Source organism: Epinephelus moara, chromosome 7, assembly GCF_006386435.1.
Source record: "Epinephelus moara isolate mb chromosome 7, YSFRI_EMoa_1.0, whole genome shotgun sequence".
NCBI lineage: Eukaryota > Metazoa > Chordata > Actinopteri > Perciformes > Serranidae > Epinephelus > Epinephelus moara.
Genome location: NC_065512.1, coordinates 41103203 through 41130619, shown reverse-complemented (window position 1 = coordinate 41130619; position 27417 = coordinate 41103203). Strand labels below are relative to the sequence as shown.

Below are 27417 nucleotides of genomic sequence, written 5' to 3'. Positions count from 1 at the left end.
GCTCCCCTGCTGAGTCCTTAATAACTGAGATTGTTGTTTTTTCTTTGATTCATTTAATTTGATTTGCCAAGTATTTGCCTGATTTATTGCTATGGTGGAAATGTTCTTGTCGAAGTCTGTGTATAAAAAAAATTGAGTTTGCTTACTCATAATTTCATTTAGTTGAAATTTATGTTTTCTTTCTGGGTTTCCTTTGTTTGGCTGGAGATGACTTTGGGTATAAATCTAAAGAAGTGGCTAAAAAGTACACAAACCTGTAACCACAATTAATGAACTAATGTACATTATATGTTTTTTTTCTTTTTTTCTTTTTTGTGAGTGACTCTTTGTTTTTTTATTTATGGTTCCCTTCTTCTTTCTTTTTGTGTGTAGTTACCATGCACCTCACTATATAACTGACTCCTACAATCAATTACTCACAACTACAACAATAACTATGATCTGGACTTTGCATTGCTGCAGCTTCACACTCCACCTACACACCCCAAACAGTCCCTTTTCCCCTGGGTGCTTATTATGGATTTCTTTCTTTCTTTCTTTATGTACTCACTTATTATTTAAATGTATTTATTATTGGTTTTTTTTATTATTATTTTCTTTTTTTTTCTTTTTCTTTTTTTTTTTTTTTTCTCTCCGCTCTCCTATTTATTTATCTCTTTTTTGTTTCGGGTTTACTTGTTTACCATGTACTCTGCAATGTAACTGACAGCACTTGGAAACCAGCTCTACAGCACTTTAACTTCTATTGTTCTCCGTTATTCTAGCACTTTAACCCCCACTGTCCTTACATCTACTACTGTTATCCACCACAATTGATCACAACTACAACAAGAATTATGTTCTGCATTGCTACAGGCTCACACTCTATCCACACACCCCATACAGCCCCTCCCCCCCCCCCCCGTCTGATTATTACTTGGTTGCATCCAGAAACAGGGCGTAAAGTTTACACATACTTAAGGCACTGGAGGCAACACGATGTGTGAAATGTTACTATTTGTGTTGCTGGGCGACTTTATACTGTGACAATAACATCGTTATGTGTCTTAATGTATTTTATATTTTGTAAATGCATATTTTATGTGTACTGTATTGATTCTTTATTATTTCTTTAGGAACTATGCTGACAAACATCTGGCAGGGGGACTACCAATGTAAATCAGCCCTTGGCTGCAATTGGGTGCATCTACATTTTCTTTTTGTTTCTTTAAAGGGAATGTTCATTGATGTACACTGTCCCTTCTTAAACAAATATATTATTATTATTATCATCCATTTCCAGGAAGAATGCCCACTCTCTTTTAATATAACTGTAGAATTCAGGGTCTTTAAGGAGAGCGGGGTAAAGCGCTATCTGGTGATCGGTTTATGTGGACTGATTCTATTCCAAGTAAATTTAACAGGGGCATGATCGCTTATAATGATGGGGTGAATCTTTGACTCGGAGATATTAGATATAATTGAGTTGCTGGTGAGGAAAAAATTAATGTGAGAATATGAATGGTGAACTGGTGAGTAGAGCGAGAATTCTTAAGCAGTCTCAGGTGTTGCAGTCTCCAACTACCGCCAAGACCAAAATCACTCATGAACTGTTTTATTGTTTCTGTGAATTGTCAAGTACGCTTATTGTTTGCAATGTTAGATCTGTCTAGTGATGGGTCAATATCTTTGTTAAAGTGGCCTCCTATTATGACTGGACAATTGGAGATGTTTGAAATAGAGAGAAAAAAATTACGGAAGAAGGATGGCTCATCTATGTTTGGGCCGTACACATTGCCGATTGTTAGTGGGTTATTGTTGATTGATATGTTAATGATGATAAAACACCCTTCAGGATCTGTAATTGTTTAATGGCTCTTTGTTTTGTGTTGTAATTAGCAGAAAACAAGTGGTTGAAATGTGATGATTTTAATTTAGCCCTGCTCATGTCAATGCATCTGTTGGAGAGAGAAGGGGGTCGGGGTCTAGAAGAGCCAGAGGGTTATGTCCTTATCACGGTATAACCGTCCACTGAGATAACTGCTCTTTTGCCTTCTTTCATCAGTTGTTTCTGGATTGGTAATAGTAGTTTGCTTCGTTGTAAAATGTCCCAGGGGTATTGGTCATTGACTCCATAGTTTGTTCCTTTTAGCTGTCTGCCTTGTCATTGAACTAGTTCTTTTTGTTTATAGTGCTCAAATTTTGCGACGATTGGTAGTGGTCTGTTGTTGATGTTCTTTGATCCCATACGGTGCACACGGTGAAAAGTGATGTTGACTGTTTCTGTGGGTAGTTTAAGCTGTGTGATCATGAATTCCTTAACAGATTTTTCAGGGTCGTCTGGGGTTTGTTCCAAGATGCCAGTGAAAACCAACTTGTCCCTCATGCTGCGTGTTTGCAAGTCCAGAATGTTCTCTTTCATGGTTTTGTTTTTGGCTGTGATGGAGGTGAGCTGAGTGGTAAGTGTTTTAACGAACTGTTTTAGTGAGTTATTTTCTTTGACAAGTGTTTCGATCTGGTCTTGGCTGAATTCCAGGCTGTGGCGGAGTGCCTGGAATTCCCTGTGCAAAACCTCAATCAACGCAATTCTGCCATCAAGTCCTGTGAGTTTATTTTCAGTGGAGATTAGAATGTTGCTTACCTCTGTGCTGCACAGTGGTTTGGGCGGTGAGGATGGTGATGTATCCGGGCTGGAGAGTGACTCTGGACGGACTCGTTTGGCATTCGGATTGGAGTTGGATTTCCCCTTTTTATCGTTGTCTGTTTTGTCCTTATTCATGATGCAGAATCAGTTGAAACATGTGTCAGTGTATTCTTCTAGGTGCTCCAGGTCGGTAAAGTCCGGTAGGAAAAAAAGAAAAATTTTATGTCTGATGAGATATGGTGTTTGGGTCTGGAATCTAGCAGTTGGGGGCTGCCATGTTGACTCATGCACCGTCCCACGAGAGTTGCGTTCACCAAGCAAGCACTGCCATGAGAGCTAAGCCTCCCCCATGACAGCTAAGCCTCACACTACTAAACTGCATCTCTAACCATGGCTGCCACTGTTTGACAAGAGGAGCTCAAAGAGAAGATGCTACTGTAACTTTTGTCTGTGTTTTGGAAATCTGCAAGTATTCATCACAATTGCACTTCTTTTTCTTGCTTCTCTAACCTTTCAACAAATCATATGTAATGTCATCTTTTTTTCTGTTATCTTTACCAAGACTGCACAGGCTGCTTCTATACTTCATTTTAACTTTAAAATGTATTGAATTAGATACTGCGTTACACAGCTATGTAGCAAAAATGTCACTCAGATAAGTGAGGTTGTTGAGGGGTAGATAGCAGAAATATACATTTATAATACCGTGATCTGTCAATGTAAGTAATTTCTTTTAAAGTTTCTGGACCTGGATCATCACTGTAAACTAATCACCTTTGGTTAGTTATTTCTCACTGTTTTTTTAGCTTACTTGCTACTTAACAGACAGACAGACAAACAGACAGAACTGAAACATCAGCTCCTCTGTGATGATTCTGAAACAAAGCTTACATGCAGGGAGGCACTGAACAACCTTATTGATCAGAGTAAGTTTTTGTGGTTAATATGATGTCAACACTGTGCACCCATACAGTGGCATTATCGGGGAGCGCCTGCCTATCCGACTATATCTAACAGTGGGCATGCTGACCAGTGGCCTGTTCACCTGCCTATTTGGACTGGGTTATGTCTACAACATCCACAACCTGGGCTTCTATATATTTGTCCAGGTGAGACACATCACAGCACATTAGTAAATCACAAAAACACAACGTTGAAGCAGAGACCCTGAGGGTTATTGCGCCAACGTGCAATGCTTGCGCTACCCATAGCACTGTCATGAAAATAGAGCCAGCAGGCACATACACAATAGACATGTGACAACGATACACACAGATGCATTTGCTGGAAGGGGAATTCTCCTCAGCTCTGTGCATGGGGCACAGGTTAGCTAGATATGGCTGAAGCTGGTAGTAAAAATATCCTGCACAAGGAAGCTTCTGTATGTATTGCCACAGAAAAAGATAAATGAATAACCTGTTCTGCCATTCCAAATTACAAATGAATGTTCACAGACACGGAGACACACACACACACACACACACACACACACACACACACACACACACACACACACACACACACACACGCATACACATACACTACATAATCACAGGTTTATGTATCCATGCAATTACACATGGTCACACAAATAATATGTGTAGCTGTATTTCCAGTACCTTTCTGTAAAATGAATACTGTCCTCATTCATCATCTTGTGATTCCAGGTGGCCAATGGCTTGGTCCAAACCACTGGCTGGCCCAGTGTAGTGACCTGCATTGGTAACTGGTTTGGGAAAGGAAGGTAAGGTCATACCATTTGTGACTGACTTTAGCAGGGGGAAAAAAAATCAAATATGGAATTCAGTTAAGCTTCTGTTGTAAAGCACATTTCATGACCAGATTGTGTTTTTGGATGATTTCTGGGGCAGTGTGTCAGGTAAGTTTTATTATTGCTGTGTTATTTTAACTCCTTATGACAAAGCTGGTAGTATCATTTCCACTACAGTCTGCGTATTTGCATAGTAAATCACGTCATGCTCTCTTTTGAGAAAAACCTAATGTTTAAAAAGGGCCTTTTAAAACTTTTTCTCTGCCTGTATGTACATGTATGTCCTTTGCAAATCTTTAGAACCATTTATCCAATTTACTTCACATTTGCAGGGTGTATTGCGGGAGATCCAAGGATGTGCAGTGTCAAATTTGGTGCAATTTGGACACACAGCACGCTTAATAAACTTTGAATAATCATAAGCTCTGTGGCTCTGGGCAGCAGTGGACGCAGGGCCTCAGGGCTCTGCAGTGTCAAACTTTTTTTTTTTTTTTTGGGAGGGGGGGGGGGGGGGGTTTACTGTGAGAAGCCACGCATTGGGTGTATTTTTCTTTACCAAACTAAATTACAACGCTAATAGCGTTACTACCAGTAAAATAACTCCCCTACTTAAATCCATGTTCTACTTTGTAATCGGAGTACTTGTCAAAGCAAGTGACTAATACACCTGTTTGCAAATTAATAAATCAATAAAGTATTTCACTAGTGTTTCTGACTGTGAGTAGTAGGGCTGTCAAAAACGCCATGAAATTGAGTTCGAATATTTCGAATTAATTTAGTAGAGTTCGAATAATATTTTTTTTACAAAAAAACACACACAAAAAAAAGCTGCTTATTGCTGGTGCAATATGAACGTGATACTCGCTCTAATAGAGGACATTGGTGAACTTTGTTACAAGGGTAACCAAGGCCAAAAAGGGTAGGCAGGGAGGCAGCAGGTGCAACACTCTCTCTGTGTGTCTCCCCGAACAGGTCACACATCGCGGACAGCGCAGTGGGTGGTGTTGGCGCAGCAGGCTCCTCCGTCGGCGCCTCTCCCTCCGTCTCTGCGTCCCTCTCTGGCCCAGCTTGTGCGCGAGCCATCTCCGCCCAAACGTTACTGTAGACAATCTGCTTCTCGTCATCACACAGATGTACTAGTTTGTGAAAGTGAGGGTGCTTTGCAAAGCTTGCATTTAACATGGCTTTTATCCACGAATCCAAAGAAATCCCACACAGAACTTCTGCTGCTCTAATGGGACCAACTCCTCCCCCTCAACTGTCGCCATTTTCACCTTTCCTATCAATATATAATAATGAATGTTTTTGGTTTGATCCCCCAAAGTTGGCGCGCTTGATTGACGTAGGCCTACTATAGGGGCTGGAAATGAACGTTATGAACATAAATAAACATGTATGAGCATGATTCGCCGTGATATACAACATTATTAATAGTATTAATTAATTATTAATGATATTCGAATTATCAAATTTAGGTTCGAACTTATAAAAAAATATATATATTCGAATATATTTCGAACTTCAAATTTTTTTTGACAGCCCTAGTGAGTAGCCACGAAGAGTGTGTTTCTCAGGGGTGGATTTATTGTGAATATACTGATGTGGGAGCCCCAGGCAAAGAGAATCTTTACCTCTCACCCTTAATCTAACTGGGAATGTTGTTTCTGGCCTTGGTAGAGGTTCTGCTTAAAACTTTTTATGCCTCTGCACCAGTGATAGCCATGGCCGAAGGCATTATATTTTTGGGTTGTCCGTCTGTCCACTTGCCCATCCAGCCATCAGTCCATCCATCCCATTCTCATGAATGTGATATCTCATGAATACTTTGATGGAGTTCTATAAATTTGCACAAATGTTCACTTGGACTTAACAATGAACTGATCAGATTTTGATGGTCAAAAGTCAAGGTCACTGTGACCTCATCTGTCGCATTCTTGTGAATGCGATACCTCATGACCACCGTGAGGGAATTTCTTCAAATTTGGCACAAATATCTTTTTGGACTCCAGGATTAACTGGTTCGAATTTGGTGGTCGAAAGTGAAAAGCCAAGGCCACTGTGACCTCACAAAACATGTTTTTAGCTATAATTCAGGAATTCATTCACAATCATGACATAATTTCACACAAATGTCTAGTTGGATATAATGATAAAGTGATGACATTTTAGATCCCAAAGGTCAACTTCACTGTAATGTCAGAATGTTCTGCAAAAACGGTTTTCTGGCCATTACTTAACGTCATATCTGAGGAACAGAAGGGGAGACATTTGGTCAGATCCTGAATTGGTTACACTAATGTTGTACAGATCTGTGCTGCCGGGGGGAAAATGTGTGTGACGCATCCATGTTTTCACAGACATAGATGTAAACTGTAATAGAAACTTGACAGGCTTTTTGAGGCATAATACCACACAGTTAAAAAAAAGAAAAGAAAGAAAGAGCGGTATTATCAGGACAATGTAATTACATTTACTTAACACCCAATCAAGGATAGTATATTGAATAATAAGGCATCATGTTTTAATTGTTGCTAGTCCATACCCAGGGATGTGTTATGTATAGAGGAATAAGAAATCAAAAACAGTATATTAGAGGAGATGCAAAATGAGAGTACTGTAAATGCACTGTGTAATAAATATTAATGTAAGACAAACAATGCACACTGTATTTAGAAACGTGCTTTATGGCAAAATACGTGGAGCATAGTTTTGGCTGACGGCATGGAGGCACGTGCATGCGCGGGTCGTGTCAAACCAATGCACACTGTATTTAGAAACACGCTTTATGGCAAAATACGTGGAGCATAGTTTTGGCTGACGGTATGGAGGCACGTGCGTGCGCGGGCCGTGTCAAACAATGCACACTGTATTTAGAAACATGCTTTATGGCAAAATATGTGGAGCATAGTTTTGGCTGACGGCACGGAGGCACGCGCGTGCGCGGGGCCGTGCGCGGGCACACAGGTACACACATACACACGCAACACTGAGAAAGAATGAAAAAAACAGTGCAAAGTGCACAGCGCAATGTTTAGCTTATAATGTTTGTAGGCTAATTTCAGTAAAGTGAAAAATACGTAATGGCTGGCTCGCGCACACAGACACAGACGCGCGCACACAGACGCGCGTATGTTCAGTAAAATAATTACCTTAGTCTTCAGCAAGTGTTGGTGCTTGGAATTGCATGTCCCAGCCATAAACTGTGGTCCGAGTGCAGGTGTTCTCCGTGCATGCGCAGCTCGCGCTGCTAATGGTGCTCACAGTATGAATGGGTAGTGGAAAAAACGACAATATAAACAGTAGAAATGTGGGAAAAATGCAAAAAGGGCATTGTGGCTGTCTGCACATGACCAAGATGAAAGCCTATGTGCAAGTTCAGAGAAATAGGTCAAAGCAGTGAGGAGGAAAACGGATGATGACAGACGCAGGGACAGAGGTTTCTCCATTTAATAGTAGGATATTCTGTGATTAAAATCTGAATGTGCAGTAACATGTCTCTGTCAGATAAATTTAGTAGTACAATATTTTCCTTTGAGTATGAAGTAAGTAAGTAGTATGTCATTGAGTTGCATTTTTGTTAAGCGCTTTGGGTGCCTTTTGTTTGTTATTTCAGGGCTCAGTGCTCAACATTGTTTTTAAAGTATTAGCTTAAAATAAAGACCATTACTATTCTGTTATCAGCTGACAGTGACACTGTCTAACAACAAGACCGCAATGACAGACACAGAAAAGAGCCACAGAATGTGAACCACAGCCTACATTAGCTTTCTGCCAATGACCTGCAGACATGAGAATGTCTTATGTGTTGCACCTTGGCTTGTTGAATGAGACACCAAACAAATACTCAGCAGGTAAATGTAATCTAATGTGTGATCCTCGTTCTTCAATACCACTGCTAATAAGTGGTTTGTGAACAACAATTTGTTGACACTGTGTCTGTACCCCAGCTCAAGGCTAAAGGTGCATTTCTGATTTAACTCAAAAAACATTTTCTGTCTACTTTGACATGATATCCAGCACTTGGGAAAGTCTGACTGAGTGCAGAGAAACAGTAGAAACGGTACATAGTGCTGTTGAAGGACTGTTCAGTTTACTGTTTCTGATGTGAAACATTTGCCTTTTACTGTACAACTGCACCCTCTTAGTGTTTTTTTTATATTTAGTGGACTGCAGTGTTGGTTGTTGGGAAAATGTTTTCTCTGTAGAATGCTTCTTATTCATTGTAATGTAGGAAACAAGTTTGGATTTCTTTTTTTTCCATTGACTTAAAAAGTGTTCATACACATTTTGGCGAATATGGAGAATGTGCAGCATTTCAGTAAGCGGAGGTATGATGCATTTGCCTTTGAGAGGAATGAACTGACTAAGTTTAGCACACAGGAAGATATATGTCCAGCAAAGAAGAGATTGAGAGAGAACTTGCTGCCTCTGAAAGTCACTAACACCTGGATGTGGATGTGTGTGTCTTTCTGTCAGGCGTGGACTCATCATGGGGTTGTGGAACTCTCACACCTCAGTGGGAAACATCCTGGGCTCTCTGATCGCAGGCTACTGGGTCTCCTCCAACTGGGGCCTGTCCTTCATTGTACCAGGGCTCATTATTGCTTTCATGGGCATCGTCTGCTTCCTCTTCCTCATTGAGCGTGAGTGCAGCCCCCCCATTGGTTGGAGGGCAGCAATATGTTTATATTTTACCAACTGGCTAGATTTGTTTCTTATTGAGTATGAAGTCTTGAGTGTCTTGTGCAATTAATACACTTATAAACAAGTGCGCACATTAATTGGCTCTTTGTTCCTTAGTAAAGTAAGTTTCCATTTACTACATTAATTCATTCACTCATGGTTTTTACAGAGGTATCTGGCTTGCTGAAAAAACATGTTTAATTATGTAAAGAAAGAACTGTAACTAGCTGTCAGAGTGGTAAGTTAAGACAGCCTGCTCCGTGTTTTTTTTTTGTTTTTTTTTTCTAGTTTGGTAGCTTGCTGACAAACAGCAGCAGCTCTTTGCAGGACTTCGCAGCCGTAAATGGACGAGTATCATAGTAACGTTATGACATCTTTTTCCCCTCTCCAGATCCAAATGACGTGAAAAGCATGTATGCTCAAAATACGTCTCCGGGCAAGAGTGTGAGTACAGAGAGTTTTTCTTGTTTCTTTTTTCAGTAAGTAGAAAGACAGTTGCTTATTTTCTTTGTATTTAGATTTTTATCAGCCGCAATAACAATCATGACAGCAGGTATTGTTTCCACCTTGTGAGCCTGTGTGCATCTCATCATGGCAAAATGTGGTCTTGGTGACAACAATTGCAGTGGGAACTACCACAGAAGCTGTTTTGAGTATTTTGCTAGGTGCTTACATAACCCCTTTTTCACTGCCCGTTCAAGGCGTGAATTGTATTTGGTTTCGTATTGGCCGTTTTGTATAAAAGGTGTGATTGCAGAATGGGGAGACAGGGTTATTTTGCCTTTGAGCCAGCAGCGGAGATAGTGATAGCACCAAATTCGATGTCCGTATAAAAAGGACAGCTGGCAGGACAGGACCATAGATGGGATGAGTGTGACATTGTGGCAACGTGTTAAGTGTGTCACCCACCGCCAGGGTTTTTAAAACCAGCTAGAAGCAGTTAGCAGCCAACTCTTTCTGTTATCCGCTGTGAGGGTCCAAAGGACAGAGGGATGTCGTATGCTGTAAAGCCCTCTTAGGCAAATTGTGATTTGTAATATTGGGCTTTATAAATAAAATTGATTGATTGATTGATTAATTGAACTCAAAGAAGAACAGTGGCTGTAAATGTCCACAAATGTGTAAAACTATGAGAACCAGGAGTCCCTTACCCAGCCTCCATATAATAGAGATGATAAATGATTGTTGTTGCCATGTTATTAGGGGTTCAAGCCTGAAGGGCTGAAACCCTAATGTTTTTGTCCTGTTTTATTAGGGCCCGAGCACCAAGCAGTGCGAGGACCCTATTGAAATGCAAGGAATTTTTTTTCTCTGAAAAGAAGTGCATTTTTGAGGTTTAGGGTACTCAAAAACTCATGAAACTTTGCACACTTATGTAAACTGGCCAAAATCTACATTTGATATGGGTATGGTTGAGGGGTGTCACAAAATGGCTCAGTAGCGCCCCCTACAAAATTTCGACGATGCAGCCCCCGAAGCTGCTTTCACCTACTTGTATGAAACTTGGTAGACACATGTTGCAGTCCAAGACATACAAAAAAGCCTCTTGGAGCCATACTCCAAACCCAACAGGAAGTCGGCCATTTTGAATTTACTGTGCATTTTTGGCCATTTCCAGGGCTCATAAATGAACAAACTCCTCCTAGAGATTTTATCCGACAAGGGATGCTTGAAAACTCACCAAATGTGGCACACACATTAGGGGTAGCAAATTCTGTTGTCTTTCTGCCTTTTCTGTTGTGTTATCATTTATGTGTTTTGATATGCCAAGATAGCTCAACAGTGCCAACTCCAAAATTTCGACAAAGCAGACCCCAAAGCTGGTTTCACCTGCATGTATGAAACTTGGTAGGCACATGTAACACTCTGAGACGTACAAAAAAGCCTGTTGGAGCCATGCTCCAAACCAAACAGGAAGTCTGCCATTTTGAATTTACTTGTGCCACTTTAGTGCTTTTTGGCCATTTCCAGGGCTCTTAAATTAATGAACTAGTCCTAGAGATTTTATCCAATCGACTTCAAACATTGGTCTGTCCCACTGAAAGACCTTGAAGAAGAAAAGTTATTACAGGCTTGAGTTTTCGTCAAACCATGTGACTGTGGCAAGGCGTTAAACTTCCATGTGTCGCCATAAACAGGAAGTGGTTTGTAACTCCAGCATACATAGTCCAATCTTCCCCAAACTTCACAGGATTGATGACAGTCCCGCCCTGAACACATCTATTTGCCAATATTCAGTATTACACATAACGCCACCTACTGGCAACAGGAAATATGTCTTTTAAAGATATTTATCTTTTGATTTATGTGAAATTTACATGTTGTTTATATTTGATGTACAAAATCATGACATATCATTAGTGTATTCTTAAGGCCCATTTATGCTCCCTTTACGTACAAAAATGTATACGTCCGTTTCAAACGATGTTACCGTCACTGCCCACATACTTTCATGCACCCTTTACGTTGGCATGGATGTTAACCAATATATCCACCAGGAGGCAGCCCAGCGTCAAAAGTTTATGACAACAACAAACTCAAAAACAAACATAGCGACTGTGGAAGAGATATTGATAATGTACCTCTTGCATAAAAGACAAAAACAGAGGCAGCGTTGTAGGAGGCGTTGGTCGGTGAGGCCGTTAAATACATAGCGACTGGAGGACGGAGAATTCTTTTCTCTAGTACTGCCGATGAGAGAAATTGAATTGTTATTTCTTCTTCGTGTCTCACTAGAGCTACGTATCGGATAGTGACAGCAACACTGCCCCCATGGTTCCCGGTGGTACTGCTCCGTTTGGCCCGTATCCGTAAGTTTTATGGAAACGTGCAGAAATACGGACGAAATGAACACGGAGCATGGACAGAAGGCTCCCTCCGTATCCGGATCCGTATTTAACGTTGAGCATAAATGGGCCTTTAAGGGTCAGGATTGAATGGTGTGGCTGTGGCATGGCATCAGATTTTAATGTCTCGCCGTGAAACACAAAATTGCTATAACTTTGGAGTAAATGGTCCAATCTGCACCACACTTCACATGTTTGATAATAGTCCCACCCTGGACACATCTATGTGACAATTTTCAGTCATAGACATAGCACCACCTACAAGAAACAGGAAGTACGTCTGTGTCCTGCCATCACCCCCGAGTTGCGTGAAGGTGAGAGGGCCCATTCATCGCTGCTTGCAGCTTTAATAGTTATTATCATTATTATTATTGTTATTATTCAAAAATGTGTTCGCAAATTCCCATGAGATGGAACATCGTAGAGACCAATGATTGGAAGTTGTATGCAAAAGGTGCTCAAGAAATATAATACCATTAGGCCAGATGAGTTGCTATAATTAAGGTTTGACGAAATTTTGTTTTCAAAGGCCACCACCCTCGCACCGTATGTCAGATTGACTTGATATTGGACACACATGTTCAGGTGAAGGTCCGCCCACTAGATTTTCCACCATATTGAATTTTTTGAAAAACACTTGACATCTTGTCCTAAGGCGCTGGTTGGAATTGTACCAAACACTCTTTGAATCCTTATAAGATGAAGCTCTTTAAAAGTTATCAACAACTTTTTGAAGTGTCGTTGCTTTTTGATGATATTGACCAATGAACTTTAGAGGGGGTGTGGCTCAGCACATTAATGGAGTTTACTCCTTAACCATTGAGCCAATTGTCACAAAACTTGTAGGAAATATCGACATACATATCTGAATCATACCCTGAAAGTTTGATTCAAATCGACCAACAGGGGGCGCTACACATGCAAATAGTTGATATCTCAAAATCAGCTAGAGATATTTGTACGATACTTGGTTTGCATCATCAAGGGTCATGTCTCAGTCGATGCACAAAATTTGAAAATGATTTCTTAAAGGGGGCGCGGCTTATTACATTAAATCTAAATTTCAAGACATTTCACATTCCATACTTCAGAAAATCATGATAAATCACCAGTGTGTCCTACACAGCTGAAATTTTTTCAGCACATCCACTGAATTGTGACAAAACTTTGCCGTGATGCAGCCTAAAGTCAATTCAGAAGTCTGTATCTCTATATCTTTGAGAATATGGAAAATTAATTAACATCTATACTCCAAAAGTCTTCATCTAAATGCAACCACCATTGCCAAAAACATTCTTTGGATACTAGATGTCACGTTTCAAATGGTGTTCAGGTCTGTTTAACAGTTAGCTCACAGTGATATTCATTATCTTGTTGTAATTTGTTCTGTATGCACAACATTTTGTATTTCATCTCATTTTAACCAAATGTCACCAAAATATTTGACAATATACCTGAGACCAGCAGAATGATGTGCGATTTTTTTTTTTTTTTACAGAATTTTATCACCAACGCTTTAACTGTTATTGATATTGATATTTACCAAAGAACTTTAAAGGGGGCGTGGCTCAGCAAATGACTCCACAGCTTTTGGGCCAATCATCACAAACCTTGCAAGCAATGTCTTAAAGGAATACTCAGACGATTTGGGAGTTATGCCCTTTCTCTATCATTTTCATACTGAGACAACATGATCGATATCTTTTTTTGTGTCTGTACGTCCAGTGGCTGGGCCTCAGTGGTTAGCATTGCGGCTTAGCTTAGCGAATACAATTGAAGTCTATAGGGGGTCAGTAGCCTACAGTAAAAGTGAACAAATAAACGTTACAGAAACCCTGAAGCTGGCATTTCTGCACGTGCATTTAAAATAAACATGTTTAAACATTAATTGGAAAAACGAGAGTCCTTTTTAGTCATTTTAGAAGAAGTTTGATACACGGAACTATAGTGTGTTGTACAGACGTAGCCTGTAAACAAAGCTCAGTTGTTGATTTAGCCTAACGATATCTCCAGACTATAGTAGCTGCAATGGACGACTTTGAACGCGATTTTGAAGAGTTTCTTGTAGCGGACACAGATCCAGAGCCATACCTGTTTGAGCCGGAGTATACAGATGAGGAACTCCAGGTGTTGGATGCTGAGCGGGTGAGAAGAAAGGCTGAATCCTCCGAAGCGGCGGAACACAAGGGGCCGAGGGGAGACGGAGGTCAGGGGAGGATTGGTGGTGTAGCTGCGGGGCTTACCAACCTATGCCTACGGAGGTGGAATCATTTTGCTGCACAGAATAGGATTTGGTGCTATCATTGTTGGGGAGATATATCATCAGGAAGAAAACCGCCGCAGAGAGTGCATCACAAGGAGTGAAAACTTTGCAGCAATCACTAATCCTGGCGTGATTGAAACATCTTTTCATGTTCCTAAGATAAACTGGAAAAAACGCCCCAGGCCTGCAGCAGCTGATGGACAGCTTTCAGTCGAGTGAGTAATATCGTCCGTGTCGTCTCTTTGTTTGCTTTTACCGAGTAACCTAGTGTACCTGTCCCAGAGCCAGCTGCAGCTGTTGCTCACCGGTGTATCCCTCTGCGCAGGCCGTAAACACACTATAGTTCCGTGTATCAAACTTCTTCTAAAATGACTAAAAAGGACTCTCGTTTTTCCAATTAATGTTTAAACATGTTTATTTTAAATGCACATGCAGAAATGCCAGCTTCAGGGTTTCTGTAACGTTAATTGTTCACTTTTACTGTAGGCTACTGACGCCCTATAGAATTCAATTGTATTCACTAAGTTAAGTCGCAATGCTAACTGCTGAGACCCAGCCACTGGACGTACAGACACAAAAAAGATATTGATCATGTTGTCTCAATATGAAAATGATAGAGAAAGGGCATAACTCCCAAATCGTCGGAGTATTTAAGAGGTACCAGGAAAGGTTTCATAAATTTGACCACTAGGGGGCACCACAAATGCAAATGCCAGAAATAGGAGGATTGGAAGTAGGGAAGGGGTCATTGACCCCCTCAATTTGCACCCCTGGATGACATTTGCTTTAACTCATTGATAGCTTTATTGTGGCTGTGGTGACTCCTTCACAAGATGGTCTGTAGTGTTGTCGATTTTATTTGTCACCCTGAATTATGTTCCAGACAGGACGTCAGAGAATCTGCTTTATGCTGTGGGTGAAAAAAAAAATATAGGGAAAGATCACAGATAGATTACAGATAGTTTCACGCATATTTATTGATACTGTTTTAACATCTGACTTAACAGCAGGTGTTACCAGTGAAGGTATCTGAAATATGTGTTTTATCAAGATGTCCCATTTGGGACAAGTTTAAACTGAAAATGTACCCACAGGTGAATCAGCAACAAATGCCTAATACTGTACCTCCCATCATGATGGTGAAGACAAAATCAGTGGTGCACAATAAGTTTGTCTAACTGTTCTTCTGTATATTATCTATCTTTTCTTTATATTGGAGTTTAACAGACAACAATCTCCTTTCCTTTTATCTGTTGTATGTTTTTGACTTTCTAGTTATTTACAGTGAGAATCTGATTGACTTATTTAACATTTGGTAGCCAGTAGACATTTTATAATGCAATAATAAAAACTAACTGCCTTATGATTCTATTTTGAAGATCGATTGAACAAATACACATGAATTGGTTTATCAGTCATCTCTGCAGCTGGGAGATGAGGCTGTCTTACATACAGAGGTTCTGAATAAAAAGTAACATTTAATCTACAGTGTAAATGCAGCTTGAGGGACACACATGGTAGCACTCAACAAGAAGCATGGCAACCATCACCATAGCTCATGTCTCCACATGTGTGTCTCTCAAACAACAGCTGTCTGATGTGGCAGCAGTAGGTTCACACATGCACACATGCATGGGCACGCACACGTATGCGCGGCTGTCAAGATTTACAATGGCTTTGTGACTGTGCAATAAAAAGACCTTTAAAGAAATGAAACCATATATTTATGCAGTGTTTTTAAAGATTTGTCTTCAGAAGGAAACAATGGATTTGGAGCCGCAGACAGAGTAGGGACGTCAAAGTATAAGAGATGAACAAAAAAATTAATGTGTGAACAATAATATAATTTTTTCCCTCCTCAAGCAGGTTCCAGCCAAGAGTTGGAGTGGTGTAAATGGACACACTGGGGTGTATCTGCAGTACAAGGACAACAAAACCCAGGTGTGTGTCACTGGGTGTATGATCATGCAGTGTGTATTGTACATGTGATCCTACTGTTGTATAAACATTTTTCAGCTATGCACAACTTTAAAACCCCTGAAAACATGCTCATCCATAGTCACAACACATGGCGCCAGAGAGCCTGTTGTCCTAAGCTGTATCATCTCCTGACACAAATGACAGGGTCATAACCCTGAAGGCCTCTCTGAAGGTTCACCTTTGGCCTGTTTTGCGACACCAGGCCTCTGCCATATATCTGATGTTATCAAGTGAGGGATTACAGAGCATGGAATGATTTGTAAGCTTCAATAAAGTAATAAAGTGAGCCTTGCAGGACACCCTAAGGGGTGAAAAGAGGGTCAGACGCCCATAACTTGTCAGGTACCCATAATTTTCCATAACAGTGTTTAAATATTTTTTTCACTTTAACATTATATATTATTGAGGACACAAGCAACAGTTAAAGTTTAAAAAGGGTATTTAGGGTATTATTTATTTATTAAGAGTTTAACGCTCAAAAACTGAGCTAATATGCTTTGTCAGGACTGTGTAGGTTTAATCAGATGTGACCAAATAACACACACACACACACACACACACACACACACACACACACACACACACACAGACACACACACAGTCATCAGATTCTTATTCAAGTGTTGCTGAATCCTGATTGGTGCACAGCAGTATGTCACATCACCTTTTTCCAGCCCCACCTACATTCAACCAATGTCAGTGTCAATGTCAAGTTTATTTATATAGCACATTTAAAAGCCTAAGGCCAACCAAAGTGCTTTACAAGATGAAATCATCAGCACCAATAAACAATACAAGCAGAAACAGTACAAAGCAGAGAGGTAGAAGAAAACAAAACAAAACAAGACACAACAACAGGTGACTCAACTCAGCCAAAAGCCAGGGTAAACAGGTGGGTTTTAAGATGTGTTTTAAAAATATAGAGGCTAGTCGCAAACCGCACAGACAGAGGCAAAGCGTTCCACAGCGTGGGAGCCGCCACTGCAAAGGCTCGATCTCCTCTAGATTTTAAGAGGGATCGAGGAACGTCCAGAACTAACTGGTCAGCTGACCTCAGGGCTCTGGAGGGTCGATGCACCTTGATAAGGTCGGATAAATATTCAGGGGCCAGTCCATACAGAGACTTAAACACAAATAAAAGAATCTTAAAATCAATCCTGTACCTAACCGGAAGCCAGTGAAGCGAAGAGAGCACTGGTGTTATGTGCTCATATTTCTTTGTCCCGGTAAGGAGACGAGCTGCTGCATTCTGCACAAGCTGTAGACGGTTAAGCTCTGATTGGCCGATGCCGACGTACAGGGAATTACAATAATCTAAGCGCGATGAAATGAACGCATGGATAACCTTTTCTAGATCAGCCCTTCTTAGATAAGGTTTGACTTTGGCTAGGAGCCGAAGCTGAAAAAAGCTAGCCTTAACCACAGAGCTGACCTGCTTGTCCAATTTAAACGCCCCATCAATAATCACACCTAGGTTTCTGGCCTGGGAACCTATATAGGGTGCTAGTGGGCCAAGGGAGCTGGCAAGAACCTGGACAAGGTCAGGACGACCAAACAGGACAATCTCCGTTTTGTTTTCATTTAATTTTAAGAAATTTAGGTCCATCCATGTTTTAATGTCCCTCATGCAATTAAACACAGCATGGAGGGATTCCTTGGAGGGGACCTTTAATGGCAAGTACACCTGCACATCATCAGCAAAACAATGAAAAGGAATACCATGCTTCCTAAATATCGACCCCAGGGGTAGCATATATAGGGAGAACAGTAGAGGGCCTAGAACTGACCCCTGGGGGACCCCGCAGGTCAGAGGGGCCACAGAGGAGGAAAACTGCCCCAACTGCACACAGAAGGATCTATCAGCAAGGTAAGATTTAAACCACTCCAGAGCGGAGCCTTTAATGCCCACACAGTGCTCGAGACGTGACAGGAGAATAGTGTGATCCACTGTATCGAACGCCGCTGTGAGATCTAATAAAATTAAAAAGGCACAGTTACCAGAATCAAGGTTTAAAAGAAGATCATTAAAAACTTTTAAAAGAGCTGTTTCAGTACTGTGAAGAGGCTTAAAACCAGACTGAAGCAATTCACCAATGTTGGCCTGATCTAAGAATTCTTGGAGTTGGTTAAAAACAACTTTCTCTAAAACCTTGGAAATAAACGGAAGTTTAGAGATTGGCCTGAAATTAGAAAGAACCAAGGGATCCAGATTTTTCTTTTTTAAAAGAGGCTGCACCGTGGCATGTTTGAAGGAGGATGGAACGCATCCAGAGCTGAGACACAGATTTATAAGAAAGAACGCATCCAGAGCTGAGACACAGATTTATAAGAAACAAGATAAAAGACCCAACTGAGCTGAAAATCTTTTTAAACAAACGGGATGGAATGCTGTCAGATGGGCAGTTAGCAGGGCGAAGATGTTCGACTATTTCAGTGCGTGCAGAAAGTGAGACAGGCTTAAACTGGTGAAAAGCAGCTGAGCTTGCTGTAGGAATTGAGGGGTCCTGGGCAGGCTGAGGGAGTTGGGGTCTAAGAGCCGAAATCTTATTGACAAAAAATTGCAAAAAGTCCTCACTCAGAGAAGAAGACGGTTCAACAGAGACATCATCACAAGGGTTCACAAGTGAATCAAATACATTAAAAAGAACCTGAGGTTTGTGAGCGTTGTTGGAGACAAGTGAGGAAAAATATTCTGAGGTTTGTGAGCGTTGTTGGAGACAAGTGAGGAAAAATATTCAGCTTTAGCAGCTTTAACAGCTTGCTGATAATTAAGAAGGCAAACACGTAGGAGATCCCGAGAAATCTGGAGATTATCATTTTTCCACTTTCTCTCCACTTGTCTACATGCGCGTCTGAGCGCACAAGTGGACTCATTTAGCCAAGGCTCAGCCTGTGGCTTAACGCGCATTAAAGTCATTGGTGCAATGGAGTCTAAGATCTCAGTATAGAGAGAATCAAACAACTTCATACAAACATCCACACTGAGGTCACCAAAGTCATCCAGAGAATACGAGTCTTTCCAGGCGGCAGAGAACTGCAGAGGAGTCGAAGAATTAAGAACACGGAGATGGCGAACGGTCCGTGTTGGAGGGTGTAGGTAGTGAGATGGAAAATAGAACAGGTAGATGGTCGGATAAGAGTGTGTGGCAGATTTCAGTTATATGTACATTCAGTCCATATGACAGTACAAGATCCAGAATATGGCCTTTATCGTGTGTCGGCTCCGAAACAGACTGCATGAGATTAAGAGAGTCAATTAGATTCAAAAAGTCTCTGACCAGCGGTCTGGTCTCACAGCAGACATGCACATTAAAATCGCCGACAATTAAAACGTGGTCATACTCAAGAATAATACCCGACACAAAGTTTGCAAAGTCCCGTATAAAGTCTTTGTTAAATTTCGGTGGGCGATAGACCACAGCACAGAGAACAGTCATGGGGATTTTTACCTCAAAGAGTTGGAGCTCAAAGCTGGAGCCATTGACAGCTGGAGAGTGCTGGACGTGAAAGGTGGATTTGAATATGGATGCCAGTCCTCCACCTTTGCCGATGGTGCGAGGGGAGCTGAGGAAACTACATCCAGGGGGAAGGAGCTCCGAAAAAGGAGCAAGATCACCTTCATGGAGCCAGGTTTCAGTTAAAAACATAAAATCCAGTTTGCGTGAGGCAAAAAAGTCATTCAGTAAAAAGGTCTTATTGGTGACAGATCTCACATTCAATAAAGCCAACTGGAGATTAAACGTGTCCGAAGGTGAAGCACGCTTCAGTGTGCGGAGGTTCCGACGGTCCACGCCGCGTCTCCCGGTCCGAGCACGCCAGCTGGTAGGAGGCAACAACAGCTGATCGGGGTCCGCCAAACAGCTGACGCTGTCAGAGCCGCTAGCGTCAGAGAGCGCCGGCCGGATCCATCGGGCTCTAATCCTCCACGATTGCAGGGCAGGGGAAACATCTAGAAAATACCGATTAATGCCATAATCCGACACACGAACAGACCTTAGGTGAGCCTCCAGCCTGACCCGGAGGCCTCCTCATTTACCCCGTCTTCTCCGGCGTCTCTGACGGGCAGGGTGGAGTGGAGGACGCCTCAGGAACGCAGGGATTTCTTCGAGGCGTGGAGAAAAGTTCACCAATGGATCATATTTGAGCTGATCGGAGAAGCCTCTAATCTCAAGTAGAATCTGCCGATCATAGGTGAGGAGAGACGACACCTCTTGACAGAACAGGTAAATCACTAAACATACAGCAAACACAAAGCAGAGCGACAGACGGCCAGCCGAGCACCCTGGCGCCATCTTGCAATGAGGACCAGGCACCAGGCAGAAGAGCACAGAGAAAAACATGATTAGGAAAAAATCTGTCAAGTGAAATAACTAAACCAGTAAATGGTGTTCACGTTTGAGCCCAGTACTTAAAGCAAGAAACTGATTGGAAAAATGTAGTTTTACCCAGAGACATTTTTATTGTCAGTTAAGGAGCCCTATGCGACATTTAAAGCATATCTATGATTCAGAGTCTGGGCCAGGGCTGGCTGCACACAGCTCTCAATGTGGATAACAGTGCAAACAGTGCTAACAGCAACAGAGCTAACAGTGTTAACCTGGGGGCAAACTGAGGGTGGTCGTTATGCTTCCACTGACTTGAATGAGGATAAAATTAATTAATTTGCCAATGGCATCACGTGATTTACCCGTAAGTTATAACTCTCAGTTTTATCCATTGCAAAAATTGGCTTTAAAGCCTAGTACTTTGCCTGGGGGCCTGCTTTACATGCTAAATAGTTATTTACTTCTATATTAGTGCTCTCTGTGGCGTATAGAGCTCCTTTGAAATTGCATCTGTTATTGTTTTTGAGCATATTAATCTAAGTCCCACAGACAAGTGGCCAAACCAGCCTCAGAGATTAGACGAATTAAAGTTTAACTATCTGATTGCAGTTTGCAATCTATTGAAAACATGATCAATAAATGTGACATTTTGGATTCAGTCAAAGAGCTACCTTATTACATTAACAGTTATCTTATCATACATGAAAACAAGAAATAACCAGAAGAACTCTTAAAATCATTGACAGCAATAGAGTATGAATTTTTTTTTCTTCCTCCCAGCACTGTAGTAAATTGCATTTAAACATGTCATTGTAATCCAGACTCCGTTTGTAGATACAGACAAAAACACAACAATTTATAGTTTAAGGTGATTATACCCTCATGAAAACATTGTTATAAATATTATATTAAGGTTCTGCTAATATATGCCCATAAATCCTACACACTGGACCTTGAAAGCACTGGTCTATATGGTAAACACTGCCCATCCGTCACACAAAAGTCTAGATTAATGCTTGTATTCAGTATTTACAGTTGGGGTCAAAAGTTTACATGTTTGCTATGGCTGTCATGAGTTTCTAATAACTTCTACAAGTCATTATCTGTGATTTTATGACTGGAAGATGTACTATTTTGTCCAAAAAAAAGTTAATCAAATTTGGTTCTTTAGTGAAATTATTATGGTTCTCCTGGAAATGTGACCAAATCTGCTGGGTCAAAGATACACATACAGCAATCTGAATTATCAATTTTGGTGATGTAGAAAGTTGTGTCAAACAAATTTGATCTGTTCTGTACGACATCTATTGCACGTCTGTCCGTCCTGGAAGAGGGATCCCTCCTCAGTTGCTCTTCCTGAGGTTTCTACCGTTTTTTTTCCCCGTTAAAGGTTTTTTTTTTGGGAGTTTTTCCTTATCCGCTGCGAGGGTCATAAGGACAGAGGGATGTCGTATGCTGTAAAGCCCTGTGAGGCAAATTGTGATTTGTGATATTGGGCTTTATAAATAAAATTGAATTGAAATTGAAATTTGCTTTGTGACATGACTTCCTAACTTCCTGTGAATGATTATGATTGATACAGCTGGTGACATCTCTGAATTGAATAGGGCTTGTTTGATACACTCAGTTTCAGCCACAAACACTACAATGGAAAAGTCAAAGGAGCTCAGCGTGTTTCTGAAAAAGTACATCATTGATTAAGACAAGTCAGGAAAGTCACTTGGATCCATTTCAAAGCAGCTATAGGTCCCAAGATCAACTGTGCAAACAATTGTTTGTATGTGTAAAGTGCATGGCACAGTTGTGTCATTGCCACCATCAGGAAGAAAACACAAGCTATCACCTTCAGCTGAGAGAAAATTGGTCAGGGTGGTCAAGAGACAACCAAGAACCACCAAAAAGCAGGTCTGCAATGAATTATAAACTGCTGGAACACGGGTGTCATTGTTCTCAGTCAAGCATGTTTTGCATCACCATGGGCTGAGAGGCTGCCACGCAAGAAGGAAGCCTTTTACCTTTGCCCTGTATCGTCTGCGTAGGAGACATTTTGAGATTGGTGATAAAGCGGGTAAAATGCTCGCCTGTCAGCTTAAGCAGCAGGAGAACAAACACTCAATACCAGCAATAAGGGACAGCAATGGGAATATTACTGCAGAACAAGCTTTAATAAGCTCTGCTTTTAAAGAGTTTTACTCCAAACTTTACCAGGCCGAATGTCAACAACAGGAGCACAAGATAGTGGATTTTCTTGAGGATATCCCCCTTCCTAAATTGAGTACACTGGATAGAGATGAATTGGAGGCACCGGTCCGGGGTACAGAAATCCTCACTGCAATCAAAAAGCTCGCAAACGGCAAATCTCCAGGGGGAGACAGCTACACTATAGAATTCTACAAACAATTTCAGAGCATCTTGTCTCCAGTCCTAACCCAATTGCACAATAACATTATTGAACACCAGTCAATGCCAGTGACGATGCGCTCAGCCACAATTTCACTCCTTCCCAAATCAGGAAAAGACCATTTAGACATGGGAAATTTTCAGCCTTTAAGTCTACTAAATAACGACTATAAGGTGTTCGCAAAAGTTCTGGCCCTTCGACTAGAGAAAGTTATCACCTCCTTGGTACACATTGACCAGGTAGGATTTATACCAGGCAGACTCCCAGCCAACAATATGAGAAGACTGCTTCAAGTCTTGTTTAAAGCTTGCTCCCTCCAGTGTCCAGCGGTAGCGATATCACTGGACGCGGAGAAAGCTTTCGATAGACTAGAGTGGTCTTATTTGTTCCAGATAGTGTCAAAATATGGTTTGGGACCATTTGCTACCCAGTGGTTAAAGGCCCTGTATAATAGTCCTGTTGCCGCAGTTAAAGTTAATGGTCAGATCTCAACGCCTTTTCATCTCTATCGCGGCACAAGACAGGGCTGCCCCCTGAGCCCACTTATTTTTGTTTTAGCTCTGGAGCCACTAGCATGCGCCATCCGTGAGAATACTGACATAACTGACATAAGAATAGGTGGCCACGACTTTAAGTTAAACATGTATGCAGACGACATTTTATTAACCCTATCAAACCCAGTTCATTCAATATCAGAAGTTTTGGAATTAATCAAATCCTTCGGCAAGTTCTCAGGATACCAAATCAACTGGAGTAAGAGCGAAGCAATACCTTTGAACTCTAAAACATTTTCAGTGGACCTGAGCAATACCCCCTTTGTATGGAAACCTGAAGGAATGAGGTATTTAGGAATAACCATTAGATCACCGATCTCCAAAATTTTTGAGCTTAACGGCCCCCCCCCTAGTAAGAACAATTCGAGAAGACATTAAAAGATGGACGGCTCTCCCACTGTCACTATGGGGTAGAGCAGAGGTCATAAAGACAAATATACTACCCAGACTGTCGTACATTATTTCTGCCCTCCCAGTGCAATTTCCACAAGGCTGGTTTAAGGAGATTGAGGCTCTATTCACCAGCTTTTTATGGAAAGACAAGAAACCAAAAATGAACCGCAAAAAGCTCTCCAAACTAAGATCTCAAGGTGGTCTGGGTGTCCCAGATATATCTCTGTACTACCTCTCATACAATGCGAGATTTCCACTCTCTTGGGGCTACAGTAATATCACGACAAAGGGCACCTGGGACTGGCTGGAGAGAGAATTAATCAGGGAATGTAACAGGTCCATTTCTTTATCCTCTTTATGGTACTGTCCTAAACTGCCGTCCAAATTAGATAACCCAATCATCAAGTTTTCATGTGACATTGAAAAAAAAAAATGCATAGTAGCTTGGGCACCAGCGGAATCTCCCTCCCATCGTGTCCCTTATGGAACAATCCACTATTAACAATAGGTGGGAATCCATTATCCGATAAAATATGGCAGAGCCTGAATGTACTTCGGCTCAGCCAAGTGCTGAGGGATGGTTCAATACTTCCATTTTCTGCACTCAAAACTAATTTTGGACTGAGCAGCAATTCATTTCTAACATATGCACAACTTAAAGTCAATTTAAACAAACTGTCAATGTCGGGCAGTGCCATTGGTAGCCATATGGAAACGGACGAGAAGCTGGAGGATATTGCCCATGGGAGAGGCGTAGTCTCCAAACTTTATAGACTTTTATGTATTTCATCCCCTAATTGCAATGTTCAACTCAACTGCGATGGCAGCAAGATCTTGGAATTAATTTATCATTATCCGAATAGGATAGTTTATGGAGGAAATCGATTAATATGAGTAATTGTGTAAGATATAGAGTGATACAGATGAAGATAATGCACAGGGCATATTTCACTCCTGCGAGACTAAAAAAGATGGACCAAAGCCTCTCAGATCAATGCTGGCATGGTTGTGGGAAAGTGGGAACGCTTTTCCATATGCTATGGCACTGCCCAGCCATTGAGTCCCTATGGAATGAGGTGGCATATATGCTGTCAGGGATTCTCAATATGGATCTCCAGCTTTCTCCTACAACATGCCTGTTGGGCGCCCCTGTTGAAAATATTCAAAGTAATAAGCATCAAAGATTAATCGCCCTTGCATGCCTATCAACAAAATGTATGATTTTAATGAATTGGAAGGTGAGGAAACCCTCCTGCTTCTCCAGAGATAGATGGCTGGGGGAATTTCTTTATTTATTAAGTATGGAGAAAGCCACCTCCATCCTAAGGGACTTACATAAGGACACAAGTGAGCTCTGGGACACTTTAAGATCCTTTCTCAGTGTACAAACTCACAGATATTTTTTTCCTGTATAATTAATTTGCTGTACATAAAATGCCACCCTATCTTGTATGTCTCCGCCAATGCAATCGTCTTTTGCTTACACACTGTGCCCCCCCCACCTCCCCTCCCATTGTTAGAGTTGTAATTTATGTTGTGACTGTTGTTTTTTGTTGCTGTCCAGTGTTGTTGTGGATTATTGTTATTGTTATGTTGATTTTGTGTTTATTGTTCTTGTTATGTTGATTCTGTGTTTACTATTGTCATTGGCTTGTCTTTATTATTTATGAAAATAAAATAAAAATATAAAGTTCTGTAGTCAGATGAAACAAAAAATGAGCTTTTTGGCCACAATGACCATAAATATGTTTATAGGAGAGAGGGTCAGGCCTTTATCTCTAGAACACCATACCTACAATTAAGCATGGTGGTGGTAGTATTATGCTCTGGGCCTGTTTTGCTGCCAGTGGAACGGAATGGAATAATGAAGGATTACTTCAAAATTCCTCAGGAAAACCTCAAATCATCAGCCAGAAGGAGACACAGTTGGGTATTTCAGCATGACAATGATCAAAAACATTCATCAAAAGTAGTAACAAAGTCCTGACTTAAACCCCATTGAGAACACGTGGCCTGTACTGAAAAGAAAGACTGTGAATTACTTGAACTTCACTGATTCTTTGCAGAGAAGTGATCAAAGATTTAACCAGCAGCTTGTTGGGAACTTAAAGATGGCTACAAAAAGTGCCAGATTGAGAGGAAAATGGCCAAGGGACAGTTACTTAAATATAGGTATTGATGTATGTATATTTTTGACCCAAAAATCCATCATGAATTCATTAATGAACCAATTTATTGAACGTTTTCTTGTGACATAGTATGTAAAAATAGAAAGTTTTAGAAGCTATTGAAAACACAAGACTACCACGATAAGCATGTTCTTTACAAGTGTATGTAAATTGCTGACCACAATTGTCAGTAATTGGTTACTCAGTTAGATAAGAGAATCTTTTATTACACTTCAAATCAGTTTGGCAAAGTCAACCTCTGTTCTGCTCTTTCATTTATTGTCACACAATGTGTCAGAGGTCACCATTCCAATTATCCTTAAAGAGGCAACAGATAGGATTCGTTTTTTTTAGCTTGGCGCCACCTAGTGTCAGCGGTGTTGCTCGCAGTGTCGCAACGACCAAATTGACCGTGGGGATCAGAGATAATCAAAATGTAGGCTGTAAAGCCACCAGTATACCTCTATCTATATGTAGAATGAGAAGGTGGACACTATACTAAATAAATGAGTAAAGAGACCGAGCAACAATTATCAGATTTATCTGAAGAAAAAACAAATAGTAATGCAAATAATTATAACAGAATGCACAATACCAGTACAAACAATTCACAGTAAATTATACCAAGATGTACAGTATCAGTACAAACAACAGTAGACACGTAAGGGATAATGTATAGTGAGCCGGTGACTGTTGAAAAATAACTCCCGTCCGAGGGCTGCCGTAGAATGGCAACAAGGATGTCAGCCGACCAACACTCGCTACCCCGGTCCCTGGTTGCAGCGATTTGCGATGCTGGCCAGCTAGGAATTAACTAGCAGCCAGTACAGTACAGTCCTCTCTTGTCTAGCTAACATTTAGCCGTGTTACTTACTGATCCATTAGAAAGAAAGCTAGCTGGACATCGCCTGACTGAGGTTTACTCTTGTTTTTCCTCTTCTTTTATCACTCTCCTTTGCCTCCTCAGACAGAGGAGCTCGTTTTCTTTTGCTAGGCCGTTTTTCACTTGTTTCCAAACTTTGTCCGTCTGCCATTGTGCTTGTGACTCAACTATCTCATGCCCAACTCCTCATAAGGACCAGCTCCAGTCCCTGATTGGCTGACCGACCAGTTTCGCAATACATGACTCGTTTCCTGCCGTAAAGCAGATTTTTTCCGCGAAATTTCGCCCCCGACGGCAGAAGCTTATTGCAAAGATTGCAAAGCCACTAAGTAACCTATGTAAATGCTGATAGTCTGATTTTACTGTGGCCACTACCCTGTGCAGCCCACATTATTTTCATAATGATATATTTAGGAAAAAATGCTATTTGTTGCCTCTTTAAGTTTCTCCATCAACTCAATTGATTTGGGTTAAAAACCACCTAAAACATACAAAACCTCACCCAAAGGTGCTGTGAACTTCTATTT

At 41.1% G+C, this 27417-nt stretch overlaps 1 protein-coding gene across 1 annotated transcript in view; it reads left to right on the top strand.

Moving 5' to 3' along the window:
- The window catches only part of slc37a1 (solute carrier family 37 member 1), a 67654-nt gene that overhangs the window by 13547 nt on the left and 26690 nt on the right, over window positions 1–27417 (top strand). The window contains exons 4-8 of the mRNA XM_050048340.1: window positions 3597–3732; window positions 4291–4367; window positions 8871–9037; window positions 9469–9521; window positions 16053–16127. Of these exons, the coding sequence (XP_049904297.1) occupies window positions 3597–3732; window positions 4291–4367; window positions 8871–9037; window positions 9469–9521; window positions 16053–16127 (508 nt within the window). The remainder of the gene's footprint in view (window positions 1–3596; window positions 3733–4290; window positions 4368–8870; window positions 9038–9468; window positions 9522–16052; window positions 16128–27417) is intronic.